The sequence below is a fragment of the Trichosurus vulpecula genome, chromosome 6 (assembly GCF_011100635.1).
Source record: "Trichosurus vulpecula isolate mTriVul1 chromosome 6, mTriVul1.pri, whole genome shotgun sequence".
Taxonomy (NCBI): Eukaryota; Metazoa; Chordata; class Mammalia; order Diprotodontia; family Phalangeridae; genus Trichosurus; species Trichosurus vulpecula.
The window spans coordinates 7,786,053-7,809,185 of NC_050578.1; the positions used below are offsets into that span (position 1 = coordinate 7,786,053).

The 23,133-nt window shown below is 37.5% G+C and overlaps 1 protein-coding gene across 3 annotated transcripts in view; it reads right to left on the reverse strand.

Moving 5' to 3' along the window:
* NEK1 (NIMA related kinase 1) overlaps positions 1 to 23,133 on the reverse strand; it is a 204,331-nt gene that overhangs the window by 19,736 nt on the left and 161,462 nt on the right. For all 3 annotated transcript variants that reach the window (XM_036762736.1, XM_036762737.1, XM_036762738.1), the window contains 4 exons: positions 14,712 to 14,863; positions 12,421 to 12,659; positions 11,081 to 11,214; positions 10,421 to 10,553 (listed from right to left, as the gene is read on the reverse strand). In XM_036762736.1, coding sequence (XP_036618631.1) covers positions 10,421 to 10,553; positions 11,081 to 11,214; positions 12,421 to 12,659; positions 14,712 to 14,863 — 658 coding nt within the window. The remainder of the gene's footprint in view (positions 1 to 10,420; positions 10,554 to 11,080; positions 11,215 to 12,420; positions 12,660 to 14,711; positions 14,864 to 23,133) is intronic.

A 23,133-nucleotide genomic window follows, 5' to 3' on the forward strand; every position in this document is an offset into this window, starting at 1 on the left:
CACATCATCTTTCTATGCAGGAATGTAAACAAAACAGTTCAACTTTAGTAAGTCCCTTGCAATTTCTGTTTCTTGATTACCTTTTCAGGCTTCTCTTAATTCTTATGTTTGAAAGTCACATTTTCTATTCAGCTCTGGTCTTTTCACTTAGAAAGCTTGAAAGTCCTCTATTTTATTGAAAATCCATATTTTGCCTTGAAGCATGATACCCAGTTTTGCTGGGTAGGTGATTCTTGGTTTTAATCCTAGCTCCACTGACCTCCGGAATACCGTATTCCAAGCCCTTCGATCTCTTAATGTAGAAGCTGCTAGATCTTTGGTTATTCTGATTGTCTTCCCACAATACTCAAATTGTTTCTTTCTGGCTGCTTGCAGTATTTTCTCCTTGACCTGGGAGCTCTGGAATTTGGTGACAATATTCCTAGGAGATTTCTTTTTGGAATCTGTTTGAGGAGGCGATTGGTGGATTCTTTCAATTTCTATTTTGCCCTGTGGCTCCAGAATATCAGGGCAGTTCTCCTTGATAATTTCTTTAAAGATGATATCTAGGCTCTTTTTTTGATCGTGGCTTTCAGGTAGTCCAATCATTTTAAAATTATCTCTCCTGGATCTATTTTCCAGGTCAGTGGTTTTTCCAATGAGATATTTCAAATTGTCTTCCAGTTTTTCATTCCTTTGGTTCTGTTTTATAATATCTTGATTTCTCATAAAGTCACTAGCGTCCACTTGCTCCAATCTCATTTTTAAGGTAGTATTTTCTTCAGTGGTCTTTTGGATCTCCTAATTCTGCCTTTCAAGGCATTCTTCTCCTCATAGGCTTTTTGGAGCTCTTTTGCCATTTGAATTAGTGTATTTTTTAAGGTGTTGTTTTCTTCAGTATATTTTTCAGTATTTTTTGGGGTCTCTTTTAGCAAGTCATTGACTTGTTTTTCATGGTTTTCTCGCATCCTTCTCATTTCTCTTCCCAATTTTTCCTCTACTTCTCTAACTTGCTTTTCCAAATCCTTTTTGAGCTCTTCCATGGCCTGAGACCAGTTTATGTTTTTCTTGGAGGCTTTTGATGTAGGCTCTTTGACTTTGTTGACTTCTTCTGGCTGTATGTTTTGGTCTTCTTTGTCACCAAAGTAAGATTCCAAAGTCTGAGACTGAATCTGGGTGCGTTTTTCCTGCCTGGCCATGTTCCCAGCCAACTTACTTGACCCTTGAGTTTTTCAGCAAGGTATGACTGCTTGTAGAGTAATGAATACTATGTTCCAAGCTTGGGTAGATGCGCCAGCTCTGCCACACCAGCACTCCTCCTTCCCCAAAAACCCCCAACCCAGACTGGACTTAGATCTTCAGCAGGCTCTGCACTGCTGCTCTGATCTGCCACTTAATTCCTCCCACCAGGTGGGCCTGGGGCCAGAAGCAACTGCAGCTGTAGTTCTGTAGCTGCCCCACCTCCGCTGCCCCTGGGGCGGTGGCCAAACTGTGAACTCCTTCTTTCACTCTGTCCCCAGCACCTTTTCCCACTAACCTTCTCTGTTGTCTTTGGTGTTTGTGGGTTGAGAAGTCTGGTAACTGCTGCAGCTCACTGATTCAGGGCACTAGGGCACTCTCTGCCTAGCTCCTGGTCTGGTTGGTCGGCGCCACCCACACGGCTCTGCTCCGCTCCCAGCTCCGTGCGGGATAGACCTTACCCAGAGACGTGCAGGCTGTCCTGGGCTAGAGCCCTGCTTCCCTCCGCTATTTTGTGGGTTCTGCAGTTCTTCTCTGTTGTCTTTGGTGTTTGTGGGTTGAGAAGTCTGGCAACTGCCACAGCTCACTGATTCAGGGCTCTAGGGCACTCTCTGCCCAGCTCCTGGTCTGGTTGGTCCACGCAGCCCACGCTGGGCTCTGCTCCGCTCCCAGCTCCATGCGCAAAAGACCTCACCCAGAGAACATCCAGGCTGTCCTGGGCTGGAGCCCTGCTTCCCTCTGCTATTTTGTGGGTTCTGCAGTTCTAGAATTTGTTCAGAGCCATTTTTTATAGGTTTTTGGATGGACTTGGCGGGGAGCTCACGCTAGTCCCCGCTTTCCAGCTGCCATCTTGGCTCCGCCTCCCCCCTGTCATGGCACAATATCTTAAATGAATTCCAGTCTGATCTCTTCCTATTCTACTATAGGCCCAGCTCATTATTTATCTGAATTATCTCATGATCAACTAATTAAGTGACATACAGTCAATCCTTAATATTTAAGTGCTTAACTTTCATCATTTGAAGCATTTGAATGTTTTTATTTAGTAACCTCATTTTCACCTTTGCTTTAGTAACAATGGTACATTCATGGCTATGCACATAGAGGGGAAAAAAAGAGAGGTGTGATACACACAAGTTTGCAGAGTGGCTGGTATCCTGAGGGGTGCTTCACTGATCTTATTCAACCTATTATTGTAAAAACCTCCTCCTGCATTCATTGTATATTTTCATTGTGTTGCAATCATGCCCCCTAAGCATAGTGTAAGTCCTTTAGCCTCCACGGTGATGGTTGTGACCTCACCAGTCTTGGCATCTTCTGACAGCAGCGAATAAAGCTATAGCAACCTCTTCCTTGGTTCTCAGAGGGTGGCCAAGGTAAAGAAATTTACAGCATTATAGCATATATAAGGTATAATGCCCTCATATCGTCATCTGACACAGTGGAAGGTAAGATTCGGGTTAAAAAAATTTTAGTTTTAAGAATTTCATTTGTTGAACAGTGTTTATGGCATTGTATATTTCATGTGCTATACAAAATGAATATTGTCTGAAATCAATTTTTAAAAAATTGAGATATTATCACAAAAGGTCACAGAATTCTAGAGAATTACTAGTGAGAAAAAATGTTTTGCCTGTTACAATTCTGTGTATCACATTTTTATGGGGTTATTTTAGGAAAAGTGCATATTATCAGAATTAATATTTTGTTACTAAGAACTGTATGCAGAAAAGTACGTTTTTGGCAATCTCTAGCAAAAGTTTGTTTTTGGTGATTGTGGGACCCTACCTCCCTATTTCCCATAGGTTCAATGTATCAATATTTGTGTCTTCGACTTTTGCACTGTTTTCTAGGAACATACCTCCTTGAAAGTTAAAGATTGATCATACATGTCATAGTTTGCACAATGTGTGATTTTTATCCACTCTGTTTTTGGAGCATGGATGGTTAGGTTGATTTCTATTTAATAATTATTTCACACAAGGAGATCAATAGTGCTCCAAAGTTTGTTGAAATTATTATGTCATCATCTATGAACAGGAATACATGAAGCACTTCATTATAAATAACAAATACTGTTTTAATTTAGAACTTTTTGAGCACTATCTTCCATGACACTAGTAAGCTTTGGCAAATTATTTAACACCTGATTTGACAGTAATATTCAGTCAGTCAAAAAACATTTATTAAGCAATTACTAAAAGCCAGGCACTGGGCAAAGAAAGGCAAAAACTAGGGCACCGTCCTTGAGGACCTCACATTCTAATGGAGGGACAACATGTAGACAACTATGTACATACAAGATGTATAAGGGACAGCATATAAAAAGATGCAGAATTGGGAGACAATGTTGTGTTCAAATAGAAAGAAGGCCAGTCTCTAAACAGTCGAAGACTCAGGGGAGAGTAAAGTTTAATGAAGTCAGGAAGGGCCAGGCTGTGAAGGGCTTTAAAAGCCAGAGAATTTTAAATGTAACCCTGGAGGTAAAAGCCAATGGTGTATATTGAATGGGGGTGGGAGAATAGGGAAAGGGTGATAGGGTAGATCTGTGCTTTAAAAAAATCATTTTGGCAGCTCAGTGGGGAATACACTGGGGAGGAGAGAGCAGGCTTAACTATAACAGTCCAGGAGATGTTGAGGACCTGTACCTGGTTGGTGGCTCTATGAGTATAGAGAAGAGGATGTATATGACAGATGTTATGAAAATAGAAAGGGCAACACTTGGCATATATAGATATGGAGGTGAGTGCAAATGAGGAGTCAAAGATGAAAGTGAGGTTGGGAGCTTGGGCAAGTGGCAAGATGGTAGCACTCTAAACAGTAAGAGGGAAGTTCAGAAGAGAAGGGGGTTCAGACATGGAGGGTAAGATGAGTTGTTTTGGACATGATGAATTTGGGAAGTCTACAATGCATTCAATTCAAGAATGCAACAAACAGTTGGTAAAGCAAGACTGGAAGTCAAGACAGACAAACAGATAAATAGAACTGAGAATTATCTGCATAGAGATAATTAAACTCATAAGAATTGATGAGATCACTAAGTGAGATAGTATAGAGCAGAGCAAAACTTGCTCCTGAACCAAATTAAAATATAACTGGGAAATGTTTAATAAAATAAAGATAAAATACAACACAGATAATGTTAATTTGTGGTGTTCTAAGTCAACATGCTACCCACAGGAATCCCATACCACTGGTGGAAGAAGAGAAGAGGGTCCAGAACAGACTCTAGTGTATACCCCTATGATTTGCGGGCATAATCTGCAGGAAGATTTCAGCAAAGGCAGCAGAGGAGCAATCAGACAGACTGAAGGAGAATCAGGAGAGTGGGATCATGAAATCTAAAAAGGAGAGAGTGTCCACAAGAAAAGGATGAATGAGTGTCATAGGCTGCAGAAAGGTCAAGAAAGATGTAGAGCCAATCAGTGAATGGGAAGATCTTTCCTGCCCATTTGAGTGGGCTTCGGGGGTGGGGCTCTCAGGGTCCTGGGGGGACTGGCTAGGACTGGAGCCAAAGGTAGGCGCCTGAGTTCTGGTCCATGTGATGACATGAAGCCTGTAGTGGGAGGAGCTTGCTGAATGGTTGCAGCAGAGCTAAGAGGCAGTTGGTGAGAGCAGTTAAGAGCTGAAGGAGAGAGGAAGCAGTCAGCTAGCTGGAACACAGCTTGGAGATTGCGGTGGAAGCGGCAGTGACGGTGGCAGGTGCTAATAAAAAGCAGGACTAACCCTCGTGGAGACTGGAGGGTGCTGAGCAAAGGCTTGAGGCCAGTGGGTGGTCTTCTTGCTGGAGGGCCCTGGCATTGGAGGGGAAGCACCAGTATGGCTTGGCTTGCTGCCATAATGTTTCTCTGTGGCCACCTGGTCACTATTGTGAGATGGGCATACTGGTTTTGGAAGGTTCTTGCCTGGATGTCAAACTGGGGACACTGGTCCGTGGGTCTGCTACTTTTGAGTTTCAATAAATGCTTTAACTCCTCTGCCTTCTACTTAGAGAATTCCTTATATCCTGCGATTCTGGGCTATTCAGGCATATTCATGGTTATCTTTGAAGTCATGAATTCTGCCTTAATGATATAAAAGATGATCTGACAAGTAAGAAATCATTAATAACTTTGGAAAGAGCAGTTTTAGTTGACTGATTGTGGTCACAAATCAGACTGCAGATGGTTTAGAAGAGATAAAGTGGAAGTATTTTTAAAAATTTTTTAAAATTAATTTTTAGTTTTCAACATTCATTTCTATAAGATTTTGAGTTCTAAATTTTCCCTCCTCCCTCCCCTTCCTTCTCCCCAAGATGGCATGCAATCTGACATAGGCTCTATGTATACATTCATATTAAATATATTCTTACATTAGTCATGTTGTAAAGAAGTATTAGAACCAATGGGAGAAAACATGAGAAAGAAAAGAAAGGAAAACGAGCAAATAGTATGCTTCAATCTGCATTGAGACTCTGTGGCTCTTTTTCTGGATGTGGATAGCATTTTCCATAATGAGTCTTTGGAGTTGTCTTAGATCCTTGCATTGCTGAGAAGAACTAAGTCTATCAAAGTTAGTCATCGCACAATGTGGCTATTACCATGTACAATGTTACCCTGGTTCTGCTCTCTTCACTCAGCGTCCGTTCATGTAAGTCTTTCCAGGTTTTTCTGAAGTCTGCCTGCTCATCATTTCTTATGGAACAATAGTATTCCATTACATTCATATACCACAACTTGTTTGGCCAATCTCCTACTGATGCGCATCCCCTCAATTTCCAATTTTTGGCTACCACAAAAAGAGCTGCTATAAATATTTTTTTACATGTGGGTCCTTTTCCCATTTTTATGATCTCTTTGGGATACAGACCTAGAAGTGGTATTGCTGGGTCAAAAGGTATGCACATTTTTATAGGCTTTGGGCATAGTTCCAAATTGCTCTCCAGAATGGTTGGATCAGTTCACAACTCCACCAACAATGAATGTATCAGTGTTCCAATTTTCCCACATCTTTTCCAACATTTATTATTTGCTTGTTTTGTCATGTTAGCCAATCTGATAGCTGTGATGTGGTACCTCAGAGTCATTTCTCTAATCAATAATGATTTAGAGCATTTTTTTCATATGACTATAGATAGCTTCAATTTTTTTACCTGAAAAATGCCTGTTCATATCCTATGACCATTTATAAATTGGGGAATGACTTGTATTCTTATAAATTTGACTCAGTTTTCTATATATTTGAGAAATGAGTTTATCAGAGACACTTGCTGTAAAAATAGTTTCCCAGCTTTTTGCTTCCCTTCTAATCTTAGTTGCATTGGTTTTGTTTGTGCAAAAATGTTTCAATCTAATGTAATCAAAGTTATCCATTTTGCATTTTACAATGTTCTATATCCCTTGTTTGGTCATAAATTCTTCCCTTCTCCTTAGATCTTACAGGTAAACTATTTCTTACTCTCCTAGTTTGCTTATAGTATCAGCCTTTATACATAAATCATGTACCCATTTTGACTTTATCTTGGTATACAGTGTAAGATGTTGGTCTATGCCTAGTTTCTGCCATACTATTTTCCACTTTTCCCAGCAGTTTTTGTCAAATAGTGAGTTCTTATCCCAGAAGCCATTGACTATTGTGTACCTAAACTATTACAATGATCCACCACTCTATTTCTTAGCCAGCAACAAGTAGTTTTGATGACTGCTGCTTTACAATACAGTTTTAGATCTTGTATGGCTAGGCTACCCTTACCTTGCTTTTCTTTTCATTAATTCCTTTGATATTCTAGACCTTTGGTTCTTTCAGATGAATTTTGTTGTTATCTTTTTTAGCTCTACAAAATAATTTTTTGGTAGTTTGGTATGCTAACTTAGGTAGAGCTGTCATTTTTATTGTAAAAGTGGAAGCATTCTCAAGTTTAGCAACCACAGGGAAGAGAGGTATTAGACAACAGCTAGAAGGAATGGATGAATTAAGAGGTTTTTTTTTTAAAGGACAGGGAGACATTGGTAAATTTGTAGCCATCAGGGAAGTAGCTAGAAGATAGGAAGAGATCAAAGATTAGTGAAAATGAGGATGTCAGAAGGGGCAATCTACTAGAGAAGATGGGATTAAATGAGATCAAGGGTGAATGTAGAGGGTTTTGTCTTGTCAAGGAAAAGGGGCACCTCCTCAGGTGAGTCAGGGGTGAAGGAAAAGATGCTGGTGGAAGATGTCTGAATGATATGAGAGGGTAAAGGAGCTCTCAATAAATAATTCAAGATTTTTTGGTGAAATATGAGACAAGGTCTTGCAGTTGAAAGGATGAGGGAAAGAGTGACATGGGAGACTTGAGGAAATAATAAGCAAACATCAGTAAACACATTCAAGTACATAAGTAAACACTTTAAAGTACATAATTAAAAATACTTATATGAAACTATAAAATCATGTACAGTTCAGAAAAATCTTTTTAGAACATATATATTCATAATAGAGCAACAAATGATCCTATTTATTTCTGTATCTCCTAAATGTTTTATTTTACCTTCCTGGATTTTATTGCTCTTATAGTAATCAGGATACTAAATGTTTTGTATCTATGAGATGTTTTACATAAATACTAACCTATTTTCTCTGCTCTGTCATCTTAGGCTGCAATAATATCTCACTACATTCATATACCAGAATTTATTCACTCCCAATTTGTAGATAAAGGTTGTTTTCATTTTTTGCTATTACAAAAAAAGTAGCTGAGAATGAGTAATAGCAATTTAGATTTGAAGATCTTTCCCACCCATTAACAGGCCATGTGAACTGCTTATGTCACAGGAAGCCTAAGTCACATGTGGTGGGAGGAGTTGCTGAAAGGAAAAGGAAGTTGTGTCACAGGAAATGCTGAGAGAGAGAGAAAGAGCTATTATGGCTGTTAATGACCATCATGATAGTTAGAGCTGAGGTAAAGACAGTTGACCTGTGATAGTTGAAGAGACTGTGGTAGCTGTACTGTGAGTTTTTGGGAAGGCCACAGAAGGGGGTCTGACAGGTTTTGGGATGGCGAGGCTTCATGCTGTGGTATTGTGTTTTAAGTTCCTTGCTGTTATGATAAAGTGGGCTTACTGGTTGTGGAAGCAGATTATTTGGTTATGGGATCTAGTTATCTGGTGTCTGAATAAATGTTTTACTTCTACCTTCTATATGGAGAGTCTTTCATATTTTGCAATACAGAACTAAACAGGCATATTCATGATTATTGTCAATGTTGTGTTTATTGCCTTGCTGATACATAATGCCAAAAGGGGAATAGCCTCCCTGGAGGAGGCTGCAAAGGCACACAGCTGCAAATTATGCTCTATTGGAGAAGCATTGTTATATACCTTCAGTATTAGTGTTAAAGGTGTGGTGGGAGAAACTTGCTTGATGGTATAGTTAAGAAAGGTAAGAGGATGGAGAATACCCCAAGGTAAGAGAGACTCATTTGTTATACCTGTAAGAGAGAGAGAATAGTCTGAATGAGTTAGCTGGGCATATGTCAGGAGTGAGAAGCTGCCTGAGTCTGAGTGGGCATGGGGTAAGAGGAATAAATATGTGTATAAGAGATACAGAGAGGCTATGAAGAGAGATAGTCAAATGGATGGCCTGGAAGAGTTAAGACAGCTCTCTGTAGTGCCAAGAGGTGAGGGGGATTCACATAGTTAAGAATAAATGGTTCAGAGTGTTGTTTTGTATATCAGGTCCTGGTATTCCTCCCCACCTTCACACTTTAGTGACATCAATATTACGGAGTTGTGATGATTAAGGTTAGTCAGAGTCTATATTGAAGGCCAAATTTCTGTGCTCTCTGTAGACTCCATGCTGGAATCTAAATAACAGGGGTAGTTTATAGTGCTGGATGTATGTAAATACAAGTGTGAGCTCTGTCTCAGCAATCTTGATCCTTGTTGTGTTGTTTAGTGTCACTATTATCATTTTTTGCTTTGTTGTCTTAGGTGTGGTATTAGTAGGTTTAAAGGTACATATAGCCCTGTAGCTCTTGTGGTATAATGTCAAATTGCTTTCCCAAATGACTAATAGTCAGTTCCTCCAGCAGCAAAAAAGTATACCTGTTTTCCACAGTTTCATTATTGTACTGTATAATTCTTCATGTGAGTTTTGTGTTTTTTTCAGCTATTACCCATTCATATCTTTTTACAACTTTTTAAAATTGGAGAATAGATCGTAGTCTTGTTAATTCCTTAAAGATTCTGAATGTTAATCTTTTAAAAGAAAAATTTATAGCAAAGATTTCCCCATCTGTTTATTTCCTTTTAATTCTGAATATTTTGTTTGTTCAATAAAAGCTATTTTAATGCAACCAAATCTATTTTCTTCTTAATAATTTCCTCTGTATGTTGAAAAGCTAAAAATTTCCATTTTTTTAACCATACTTTGTCAAATTTTTCCTTTTATCAGAAAGGAATGCAATCTTATTTGCTAGTAGTAATTCTAATAAAACCATAATATTCCCACTAAATATAGTTCCTACAGATTATTCCACTTAGGTAAAAATTTACAATAATTTCCCTTATTTGAGATGGGACAATCACTTTGTCAGTCATTCCCATTTTCCATCCTCTTCCTACGAGTTCTTTGTTTATACATTTGCTATGTAAAAATCAACTTTTTTTTTCATCTCTCTTCTTTTTTCTTCTCCCAACCCCCAATCTATGTCATTTGGCTGTTATTCACAAAAACACACGCCTTGTTTTGTTGATCCATAATTTTTTTCTTTGTATCAGACCTCTTGATTTTTCATATCTATTTTTCCCTCAAATCAATGTTCTGATAAGTTTCTGGTATTTTCAGCTTTAACAAATCCTACTAAGCAGAAAAGCCTTCAAAAGTAAAGCCCAGGTGCCAGGTTGTTGTCTAAGAACAAGCTCAGTGAGATTCACAGACATTTCTCCAGGTGTCCAAAGAGTGATGAATTTCTCAGCCACAGGAACTCAATAATATTATCTTTCAAAGTACAGAAAAATTGTAATATGCATCAGTGAAAGGAATACTTACATCAAGGAAATCATAGACCCTTGAAATAGTAAATATAAATTTTACCAAAACAGATCAAATTAATTTAAATAGTTTTACAGCTGACCAAAGATATTCAAACTTTTGTATTTATTTTGGAATGTAAATTACCTTTCCAATTAAATACATTAAAAGCAGGTATTCAATAATTAATAATAATTTTTGAAACAATTGTTACCTTCCTGATAGGCTCCATCTGCCATGACTAGATGAAGGATCTTAGGATAGAGGTGCTTATGTTCATTTCCCAGAATATTCTGAACTATTGTTGAACAAATCTCAATTTTCTCATCTTCATCTTCATGTATAGCCTACACAAAATGACAATTTCAAAATTTTAATGAACACTTAAATATTACCTTTTTCTAGTCTGATTAATTTGATTAATGTTAGGAATATTTTCAGTACTTCTTAACATCCTAATCCTAACCCCAAATGACTACAAAGATATATTTCATTTGTATACATAAATACTATATTTCAAAAGCAAATGTAATTTTTTTTCATTTTTAATATTTTATTTCCCCTTCCATTAAACAACTATTTTTAACATTTTTCTTTAAGTTTTGAGTTCCAAATTCTATCCCTTCCCATCCCTGAGATAGTAAGCAATCTGATATAGGTTACACATGTACAATTACATAAAACACTTCTATATTAGTTATTAGTTGAGAACGCTTGAATAAAAGAAAAAAAGAGAAAAAAAGAAAGTGAAAAATAATATACTTTGGTCTCTATTTAGCTGCCATGAGCTCTCTCTCTGAAGGCAGACAGCATTTTTCATCATGAGTCCTTTGGGACTGTTAGCAAGTACAAATTTAATCAGCATTCTACCAACCTTTATTTTATCGTAAACTTCAATGAATTTGTCAAAGCCTATCTCTTGCTCCAGATCAAGTCGCAGCTCCTCTAAGTGGTTAAAGACACTATCACATTCACCACATTCACTGGCAATATCACCATCACTATAATCTAACGAAGGGGGAAAAAGGCAATTACTTAATGATGAAAACAATAAAAATTAGACATAAAATGATTTGTATCATAATGGTCAAAAGACAAGTTTAATTCTTCCACAAATAAGCAATAGCACATGACTATTTTTACTGCCAAAAATTGTAGTTATTACTAATTTAACAATTATTAATAATTAACAATTCATAATAATGTGGCATGGTAGAGTAGATTTGGAGTAAGAAGATTTGGGTTCAAATCCCATCTTTGCTGTTCATTACCTGGATGACCTTGGCAAGTCTATCAAATGAGGGGCTTTAACTTTCTGAGAGAAAGGGTATTTTCTATTGTTCCTTCTGGTTCTAAATCTACTTTAGGAAGAGCTTTTTAAAAACTGAAACACAGAATTAGATTAAAATGCTGACATACATAAAGATGTTGACTAAATTAATAAAAAATGAAAAAGTACAGCATTATGCCTATCCAATTTAGCAACTCTAAATATCTATGAAATTTAATTGTCAGCATCTTACTTCACTAGGCAGAAAAAAAAATGAGCCCTCAAGTGAAAAAGTAGTATGAAAGAGACGCCAAATATAAAAAATTTTCACATTATAAAATTTCAGGAAAGCAGTAGGGAAAATACTATATGGATTCAATATTTTTCTTTTATTCAAAGTACACTGAAGAAAGCTTGAAAACATTAGCAAAAGACAAAATGCTATTTAAAAAGGCACTGAAAAAGTGACTGAATAGTTACTAGAAACAGACTAATGCCGCCTTACAGCAAATTGAGAAAGGCATGAATAAAGACAAATCTTCAAAAAAAAAATTAATCTTTAAAAGAAATTAAGTTGATACTGTAAGTATTAATAGTCTTAATGACAAAAATAGAGAACAGGAATCAAATCATTTTAAAAATGGTTCACAGCATTGACATCTGCCAGTGAAGAGCTAGAAAACACTATCTAGAGAGGGAGGCCAAGCAACAATTGGGAGCAAGCTTGATTGGTTTCAGATAATTGTCTAAAAAAAAAAGGAAGCCCCCATATTTTAGGAGGGAAGAGAGTATGGTTTTCCTTTTTCCTCTTAAAACTTTCCTAGCACTCAATTATTTTTAGATTTGGAAATGCCTTTTCTCCTAAAATATGCTTTACTTAAAAATCAATTGTTTTAAGTTGATACTTCAAAAGAGACTTAACAATCACATTGTTTTATTTTCACCTGAATGCCACTCTTCATTAAGAGCACTTTCACTGCTTATGTTGTCATCTTCGTCAGCAAGTTCTATGCCATTTGTTATATGTCCCTCATTGATGGACTTTAAGACAGTTTCTTCTTCTTCACTAGATTCTTCGTTAGGTGGTTCACTAGGTTCACTATATTCTTCACTAGGTTCTCGAAGCAACCTTTCCATAGAGGCCTGAAGCTCCTGTAAATCTGGGTCTGCCTCCCCAAATATGCTGAAATTTAAGAACCAAAACTTCAAAATAAACATTATGATCACATTTCTTTAAATTCCATGATACATTTTAAATCCATATTCACTTGTGGGCAATGGTAATATAGTGTGAGTTTGAGAAAGTTTATATAAAATGTATGATACTGCCAAATTTTTAAAAGATCTGAAATTTAAAACAAGTGCAAATTATAATTCTACATATTATTATAATAATATAACTTGGTCCCTTTAAAATGAATTTTAGTTCTTTAATGAAATCACAGTACCATAAATACTAGTTTAACAATTACTTAAGTTTTAAAATACTTATTTAGAATATTTTAGCAGACTAAATAAAAGCAGCTTTTCCTTCTCATTTGCCCCAATTTGTAACAAAGTAATATTTTAGATAATTTTGCAAATTCACTAAAGAAATGATTACCTTGAATATTTAGGAAATGAAAGTGAATTGAAAGAAATACTAAAGGGAAATTTTTCCATATGGAGATAGTAACAGTTTTCAAAATATGTCATCATTGTTACAAATGATCTTTCATAAAAAAAGAAAACTTGAATGTGAAGTATTGTTATCAACTAGTAAACATAAAGGAATAAAAGTTTTTTTAAAAAAATCTTGCTATTGTTCCCTCAGATTAAAAGTTTTCTCAGAGAATTATATTTTAACATAAACTAAAAACACAAAATTAATGACCATTAAGAATTTTTTATAGATTTGAAATATCAATAATACCACATAACTAGTTTGTAAAATGGAGTAAAATACTATTAGATAATATTTTATCAATATGAACATTCCAAAACTTAATTAACATTCCCGAAACAAACTATTAAAATAGTAATTGGACCATCATTTAAGTATTAATCTCCAAAATATGTAAAGATAAATTTTTCCAATGATCTTAAGCTAAGAATATGGCTAGAAGAAAAACAAAAACATCTCTAAAACTTCCCACAGTTCAAAAGCAGAAAGCACTTCAAAGAAAATGAGAAATATTTTAAAAATATGAGAAAAAGGTCTGGAAAGCAGTGAGGCAAATGACATGAAATTAGAATGACAGAGTTTGAAAGAACATATGTGGCTATCTACTTTGATTTGTATCTAATCAAGCATCCCCTCCAGACAATGTAAGTGACAAGTGGTCATCCATCTCTTGCTAGTCCATTCCACTTGAGGATATCTTTAATTAGAAAGTTTTTCCTTATGTCAAGCCTGAATTTGCACCTCTGCAGAACTTCAACACGCAGCTGCTAGTTTTGCTCTGCAGGGCAAACAATCTCATCTAGTCTAAGAAGCATTTGTTTTTAAGTGATTATTAAGGACAAGGAAGGCCCTAGAGACATAAAAACAAAATGGAAGACAGTCTCTGCTTTCATAAAGCTTCTATTTTACTGGAAAAAAATCTAATTCGTTTTCTCTGTGAAAGCCCTTTAAATACTTTAAGTTATTATAGTCTGTGTTCCTCTAGTCCTTTCTTCTCAAGGCTAATCACCTCCAGTTGCTTCAACAGCTCCTTATGACATGAAATGGAGGAAATCCTCCATTTTAATCACCTTCCTCTGGAAGTGCTCCACTAGAAGGGCCAGGTGTGCATACTGATGCACATATTTTGTTATAATCATGATACTTCTATTTTCTTTGCTTTATGGATAAGAGAAAAATATGCTGTATTACTTGATATAGCTTTGAAGTCTTACAAAATTCCAGTCTTTCTAGTGTTAACAAAACATGGGATTCTAACTTAACACTGTATTACACATGTGGTCTGACCAGAGGGGAACAGAGAAACCTACACCACTTCCCTAGTCTTGGACACCATCACTATTTGACTGCAGTCTAAGACTGCTTAGTATTCCTGGCTGCCATATGACAGTGCTGGTTTATATTAAGCTTATAACTTATTTAAGACTGAGATAAAATAACAAAAATATAAATTTGAAGTTGACTTCAGAACATTGATTTATCAGAATAAATCTAGGGACTGAAGTAATTTTTCCTTCAGATCAATGAAGTCATTATATAATGTATGATATTCATTAACAGCTTTATGCTTACATCTCTTCACAATCAGAAGGTGCTTCTTTAATGGGTTCATCTTCAGTGTCCTCTATTTCAAGACTGTCTTGACATACATCTACCACAGTGGGAACATCAATCAATGTTCTGAACAGTTTAGAGAGATCTGGAAGTGAGCATGTTCTCAACATCTAAAAAATAAAGTAAGATTTTTATTAGGGAGAACAGGACACTCAAAAATGGGAAAAAAGCCTAACATACAGACACACACACACACACACACACACACACACACACTCATCAATTCTTAGTGGCTCAGCTTCAAACTCCAGCGATTTCATGAAAATAATGTACCTTATGTAAGTTTTATTTACTTTTTAAAAACATCACTGTCATTTCCCAGTGACTCCTCATATATTCCCCCACTAGAACTTAATCTCCTTGTAACAACAAAATATAGTTAAGTGAACAAATCAACACACTGGCCACATCATTGCATACGTGTTGTTTATTCTGCCAAGAAGCTGGAAGCTGACCCAAATATTAGTTTACTGAACAGCAAGAAATTTCAGGTTCCTACTGTCTTATAATTTCATCACATGTTCTAACCAATTAGTCCCCTTCTCATCCTCAAGCTACCCCCTGCTGCTTTTTTTTTTAACTAAAATATTCAGGTGAGCCACAGGCTACATATTAAGATCTAGAGTCTAAGTATTATATATCCTTACAGTTAGGCAGTATGCAAAATATGACTGGAAAGTATCATAGACACAGCAGACTTTCCCAAGTGTCTGCAAAAAGGCAGAGGAAGCTTCTGAGCCAAGATGGCGGCTGGTAAACAGGGACTAGAGTGAGCTCCGTACCGAGTCCCTCCAAAAACCTATAAAAAAATGGCTCCGAACCAATTCTAGAACGGCAGAACCCGCAGAACAGCAGAGGGAAGCAGGGCTCCAGCCCAGGACAGCCTGGATGGTCTCTGGGTGAGGTCTATTCCACACGGAGCTGGGAGCTGGGAGCTGGGTGCTGGGAACAGAGTGGAGCAGAGCCCAGCCTGAGCGGCGTGGAACAACCAAACTTGGAGTTGGGCGGATGGGGCCCCTAGCGCCCTGAATATGTGAGCTGTGGCAGTTACCAGACCCCTCGACCCACAAACACCAAAGACAACAGAGAAGGTTAGTGGGAAAAGCTGCAGGAGTGGAAGGAGTTCGAGGTTCGGCTTCCAGCCCTGGGGGCAGCGGAGGTGGGGCAGCTACAGTTGCTGCTGCTTCTGGCCCCAGGCCCACCTGGTGGGAGGAATTAAGTGGCGGACCAGAGCAGGAGTGCAAAAGCCTGCTGAAGATCTAAGCCCAGCCTGGGCTGGGGGTTCTTGGGGAAGGAGCAGTGCGGGTGTGACAGAGCTGGCACCTCCCCCCCAAACGTGGAACATAGAACTCGTTAGTCTACAAGCAGTCATACCCCATTGAAAAACTCAAGGGTCAAGTTAGTTGGTTGGGAATATGGCCAGGCAGCGAAAACACGCCCAGATTCAGTCTCAGACTTTGGATTCTTTCTTTGGTGACAAAGAACACCAAAACATACAGCCTAAAGAAGACAACAAAGTCATAGAGCCTACAACAAAAGCCTCCAAGAAAAACATGAACTGGTCTCAGGCCATAGAAGAACTCAAAAAGGATTTGGAAAAGCAAGTTAGAGAAGTAGAGGAAAAATTGGGAAGAGAAATGAGAAGGATGCGAGAAAACCATGAAAAACAAGTCAATGACTTGCTAAAGGAGACCCAAAAAAATACTGAAAAATACACTGAAGAAAACAACACCTTAAAAAACAGACTAACTCAAATGGCAAAAGAGCTCCAAAAAGCCAATGAGGAGAAGAATGCCTTGAAAGGCAGAATGAGCCAAATGGAAAAGGAGGTCCAAAAGACCACTGAAGAAAATACTACTTTAAAAATTAGATTGGAGCAAGTGGAAGCTAGTGACTTGATGAGAAATCAGGATATTATAAAACAGAACCAAAGGAATGAAAAAATGGAAGACAATGTGAAATATCTCCTTGGAAAAACCACTGACCTGGAAAATAGATCCAGGAGAGATAATTTAAAAATTATTGGACTACCTGAAAGCCATGATCAAAATAAGAGCCTAGATATCATCTTTCAAGAAATTATCAAGGAGAACTGCCCTGATATCCTACAGCCACAGGGCAAAATAGAAATTGAAAGAATCCATCGATCGCCTCCTCAAAGAGATCCCAAAAAGAAATATCCTAGGAATATTGTCGCCAAATTCCAGAGCTCCCAGATCAAGGAGAAAATACTGCAAGCAGCCAGAAAGAAACAATTTGAGTATTGTGGAAACTCAATCAGAATAACCCAAGATCTGGCAACCTCTACATTAAGAGATCGAAGGTCTTGGAATATGCTATTCCAGAGGTCAATGGAGCTAGGATTAAAACCAAGAATCACCTACCCAGAAAAACTGAGTATCATGTTCCAAGGCAAAATATGGACTTTCAATAAAATAGAGGACTTTCAAGCTTTCTCAGTGAAAAGACCAGAACTGAATAGAAAATTTGACTTTCAAACACAAGAATCAAGAGAAGCATGAAAAGGTAATCAAGAAACGGAAATTGCAAGGGACTTACTAAAGTTGAACTGTTTTGTTTACATTCCTACATGGAAAGATGATGTGTATGATTCATGAGACCTCAGTATTAGGGTAGTTGAAGGGAATATGCATATATATATATGTTTATGTATATATATAAGTGAATGTGTATGTATGTATATATCTATGTGTATATGTATGTATGTGTATATATATGTGTATATAAATATATGTATATATATATATATACATACATATATATATATGTAAAAGAGAGAGAGCAGACACAGGGTGAGTTGAAGATGAAGGGAAGATATCTAAAAGAAATAAAAAGAAATTAAGGGATGAGAGAGTAACATACTGAGAGAGGGAGATAGGAAGAGATAGAATGGGGTGGATTATCTCGCATAAAGGTGGCAAGAGAAAGCAGTTCTGTGGGAGGAGGGGAGAGGGCAGGTGAGGGCGGAATGAGTGAACCTTGCTCTCATCAGATTTGGCCTGAGGGGGAATACCATACATACTCAGTTGGGTATCTTACCCCACAGGAAAGAAGAGGGAGGAAGATAAAAAAAAATAAAAGGCGGGGGGATGATGGAGTGGAGGGCAGATGTGGATGGAGGTAATCAAAACAAACACTTTGGAAAGGGGACAGGGTCAAGGGAGAAAATTCAATAAAGCGGGATGGGTTGGGAAGGAGCAAAATGTAGTTAGCCTTTCACAACATGAGTATTGTGGAAGGGTTATACATAATGATACATGTGTGGCCTAGGTTGAATTGCTCAACTTCTTAGGGAGGGTGGGTGGGAAGGGAAGAGGGGAGAGAATTTGGAACTCAAAGTTTTAAAATCAGATGTTCAAAAAAAAAAAGTTTTTGCATGCAACTAAAAAATAAGATACACAGGAAATGGGGCGTAGAAGTTTATCTTGCCCTACAAGAAAGGAAGGGAAAAGGGGATGAGAGGGGAGGGGAGTGATAGAGGGGAGGGCTGACTGGGGAACAGGGCAACCAGAATATATGCCATCTTGGAGTGGGGGGGAGGGTACAAATGGGGAGAAAATTTGTAATTCAAACTGTTGTGAAAATCAATGATGAAAACCAAATATGTTAAATAAATAAATTTAAATTAAAAAAAAAAGGCAGAGGAAAAAGAACACCAGACACAAGGCTCTGTAATTGATATTTCTTCAACTAGAGCTTGGCCTTTTCACTAACACAAAGAACTTAAAGAATAATACAAAGCCCTTATTCAAAAAGTTTGTTCTTATGTAAGGCTCTAGAACTAAATTATAAAATTTTATGTCTTTACTAAATTGTTTTTTTTTTCCAACTTATATCCTCTTATTCTACTTTTGCTGCTTGTAAGTATTATCCCTATAAAACATAACATAAGAAGAAATGAAAAGTTTTGAATATACAAAAATAAGTAATTTTATACAGTAAAAAGCAATAGCTCTAGAAAGAGATTGGGGAAAATATTTTAATTAAATATATCTGATAAAAAGCTGATGTTCAGAATATTTTAGGAAATAGTACAATTGTTTAAGAAAATATTCCAAAAGAGGCAGAGCCAAGATGGCTGCTTGAAAATAAAGACTCAAGATCTTTAAGGGGCGGAGCCAAGATGGCAGCTGGAAAACAGGGACTCCCTTAAGTTCCCCCAAATCCCTCCAAACACCCATAAAAATGTCTCTGAACAAATTCTAGAACTACAGAACCCACAAAATAACAGGGAAGCAGGTCTCCAGCCAAGGACAGCTTGAATGGTCACTGGGAAAGGTCTATCACACTGTGTTCTGAGTGGAGTGCAGCCCAGCACAGGCCGACCCAGGAAAGAACAGACCGGGAGTCAGGAAAAGCAGGCTTGGGGGCCATGAATCACTGAGCTGTAGCAGTTACCAGACTTCTGAACCCAAAAATGCCAAAGACAACGGAGCAGGTCAGTGGGAAAACTGCTTGATCGGGGTGAGAGAAGTGTGCGATCCAGCTCCAGGCAGCAGGGTGGTGGAGGTGGCATGGCAGCAGCATGAGGAAGTTCCTGCAGCTGCTTCTGGAGTCCGTAGCCAACAAAGTGGAAGGAATCAAGCAGTGGATCAGAGCAGGAGTGCAGGGATTGCTTTGACGCCACAGAGGCAAGGTTCTCTTTCTTTGCCATGCTTGGATCTGGGTGGTGGTCCTGGTTGGTGGATCTTGGGGAAGACAAGCACTGGTGTGGAAGAGCTTGTGGTGGCTTAGAAGTACCTCTGAAAAGAGCAGTGCAAAGCCCCTGAAGCTTGGGACCAAGCACTCTCCACTCTAAAGGTAGATATAACCTGACCAAAAGCTCAAGGGTAAAAGAGTTGGCTGGGAACATGTTGTAACAATTCAGCTAGCAGCTGCTGTGGGGGTAAAAAACCAACACAAGCCCAATAACAAGAACACTGCAAGCCCAGGTTCTTTTGATCTGCTTTACTAAGGAAAACAACGTTAAGGGGTTAACAGTCTTACTTTAATCCAACATACAAATGCCATTCACTCAGCTCAGGGGGAAAAGCCAGCACCCTGAATTTTGGAGCAAATACAAATTACAAACATACATTTATAAACAGACCAAATACAATTCATAGTTACCAAGGAACAATCAATATCTGAATTTAGCCAGGTGCTCGACAATGGCTGGCCCAGAGTCACGTGCCACTCCTGCTGCGGCTCAGTGCTCCAAAGAAGAAAGCCAACCTTTGGGTTTATAAATCTCGTTCAGGGTAAAAGGTAATACACACATGCAACTCACCAAAAAGTGTCACAAAAATGCAACTTAAACCCACGTGGTCTAAAAGCCTCTGATGTCACAAACATGTCACAAAACCCTTGTAAACTAGGCATTCTCTTGAGGCAAGGAAGTCATCAAGGACTCCAAATTTAATCAAGGAAATAAAGGCCAAACTCTTCAAGGGCACTTGGTTGAATAAGTGCTAAGAGCCCATTTTGACTGCCAATACAGAACATGAGCAGCAGGCAGCATAAAAGGACTCAGAATGAGACTACAGAATCTTTCTTTGGTGACAAAGAAGAGCAAAACATAAAGCCAGAAGAAGTCAACAAAGTCAAAGAGCCTACATGAAAAGCCTCCAAGGAAAATATGAATTGGTCTCAGGCTATGGAAGAGCACAAAAAGGATTTGGAAAATCAAGTAAGAGAAGTAGAGGAAAAATTGGGAAGACAAATGAAAGTGATGCAAGAAAATCGGGAAAAACTAGTCAATGAACTTGATAAAGGAGACCACCCAAAATACTGAAGAAAATAACACCTTAAAAAATAGACTAACTCAAACAGCAAAAGAGCTCCAAAAGCCAATGAGAAGAATGCCTTGAAAGGCAAAATTGGCAAAATGGAAAAGAAGGTCCAAAAGCTCACTGAAGAAAATATTACCTTAAAAATTAGAATGGAGCAAGTGAAAGCTAGTGATTTTATGAGAAATCCAGAAATTATAAAACAGAACCAAAACAATGGAAAAAAAGGAAGACAATGTGAAATATCTCATTGCAAAAACCACTGCCCTGGAGAACAGATCCAGGAGAGATAATTTAAAAATTATTGGACTACCTAAAAGCCATGATCACAAAAAGGAGCCTAGATATTATCTTTCAAGAAATGATCAAGGAAAACTGCCCTGATATTCTAGAGCCAGAGGGTAAAACAAACTGAAAGAATCCACTAATCATCCCCTGAAAGAGATCACAAAAGAAAAACTCTCAGGAATATTGTAGCTAAATTCCAGAATTCCCAGGTCAAGGAGAAAATACTGCAAGCAGCCAGAAAGAAACAATTTGAGTATTGTGGAATCACAATCAGGATAACACAAGATCTAGCAGCTTCTGCATTAAGGGATTGAAGGGCTTGGAATATGATATTCCAGAGGTCAAAGGAGCTAGGATTAAAACCAAGAATCACCTACCCAGCAAAACTAAGTATAATAATACTCCAGGGCAAAAATATGGACTTTCAATAACATAGAGGACTTTCAAGCATTCTCGATGAAAAGACCAGAGCTGAATAGAAAATCTGACTTTCAAATACAAGAATCAAGAGAAGCATGAACAGGTAAACAGAAAAGAGAAATCATAAGGGATTTACTAAAGTTGAACCATTTTGTTTACATTCCTACATGGAAAGATGATATTTGTAACTCATGAGACCTTTCTCAGTATTAGGATAGTTGAAGGGAATATACATATATACAGACAGAGGGCACAGGGTGAATTGAATATGAAGGGATGATATTAAAAAAAATAAAATAACATTACGGGATGAGAGAGGAATATATTGGGAGAAGGGGAAAGGGAGAGATAGAATGATTCTTGCCACGTAAAAGTGGCAAGAAAAAGCAGTTCTATTGGAAGGGAAGAAGGGGCAGGTGAAAAGGAATGAGTGAATCTTGTGCTCATTGGATTCAACTTGAGGATGGAATAAAATACGCACTCAATTGGGTATCTTACCCCATAGGAAAGTAGGGGGGAAGGGGATAAGAGGGGGAGATGATAGAAAGGAGGACAGATTGGGGGAGCAGTTAGTTAAAAGCAAACACTTTTGAAAAGGGACAGGGTCAAGGGTGAAAAGTGAATAAAGGGGGACAGGATAGGATGGAGGGGAAATATAGTCTTTCACAACATGACTATTATGAAAGTGTTTTGCATAATGATACATGTGTGGCCTATGTTGAATTGTTTGCCTTCTCAAGGAGGGTGGGTGGGGAGGGAAGAAGGGAGAAAATTTGGAACTCAAAGTTCTAAAAACAAATGCTCAAAAGAAAAAGAGTTGTTTTTACATGCAACTGGGAAATAAGATATACAGGCAATGGGATATACAAATCTATCTTACCCTACAGTAAGGGGAAAGGGGATGGGGGGGATAGGGAAAGGGAGGGCAGACTGGGGAAAGGGACAATCATCAATATGTCATCTTGGGGTGGGGAGGAGGGCAGAAGTGGGGATAAAATTTGCAACTCAAAATCTTCTGGAAATCAATGTTGAAAATTAAAAATATTAAATAATAAAAAAGAAATTAAGAAAAAGAAAACACTCCACAATGGAAAGATGGTTCTAGGGTATTAAGAGACAATTTTTAAAAGAAGAAATGTAAACAGTTAATAACTACTTAAGAACATGTTCAAAATCTCTAATGATCAAAAAAAAATGCCAAGTCAAACAATTTTACAATACTTTCTTATTCTGACCGAATTTGCGAAATAGCTAATAATGATAAAATCTATACTCCTCACTAGAGGTGAGTATAAATTTTTTGGAGAGCACTCTAGAAATGTACTACAAGAATCATAAAAATCATACCTTTGGGCAGAGGTATTCTAATATTTCTGGGACACTATTCTAAAGATATTAAACAGAAATTATTGGTACAAAAATCGTCACTGATGTTTTACCTGTAGTAACAAAAAACTAGAACTATTACTTCCATTTATTTGAGAGATAGCTGAAAAAATTTATTGCATTAATGCAATAGGATATTAATATTCTGTATAAAATGACAATTACAAAAACGACAAAGAAACATGTAATTGTTTGGAGATTTTTTATTTTTAGTTTACAACTCTTGGTTCTACATAATTTTGAGTTCCAGATTTTCTTCCCCCACCCCCTTCCCCAAGATGGCATGGAATCTGATACATCTTCTACATATAACGTCGCATTGAACTTATTTACACAAAAGTCAAGTTGCAAAGAATTATGACCAATGGAATGAATCATGAGAAAGAAGAAACAGAACAAAAAAAAAAAAAACAACCCAAAAACAAAAAGAATAAAAAAAGGAGGAAAAAAAAGGCAAGCATAAAGTGTGCCTCAATCTGCATTCAGACTCCATAGTT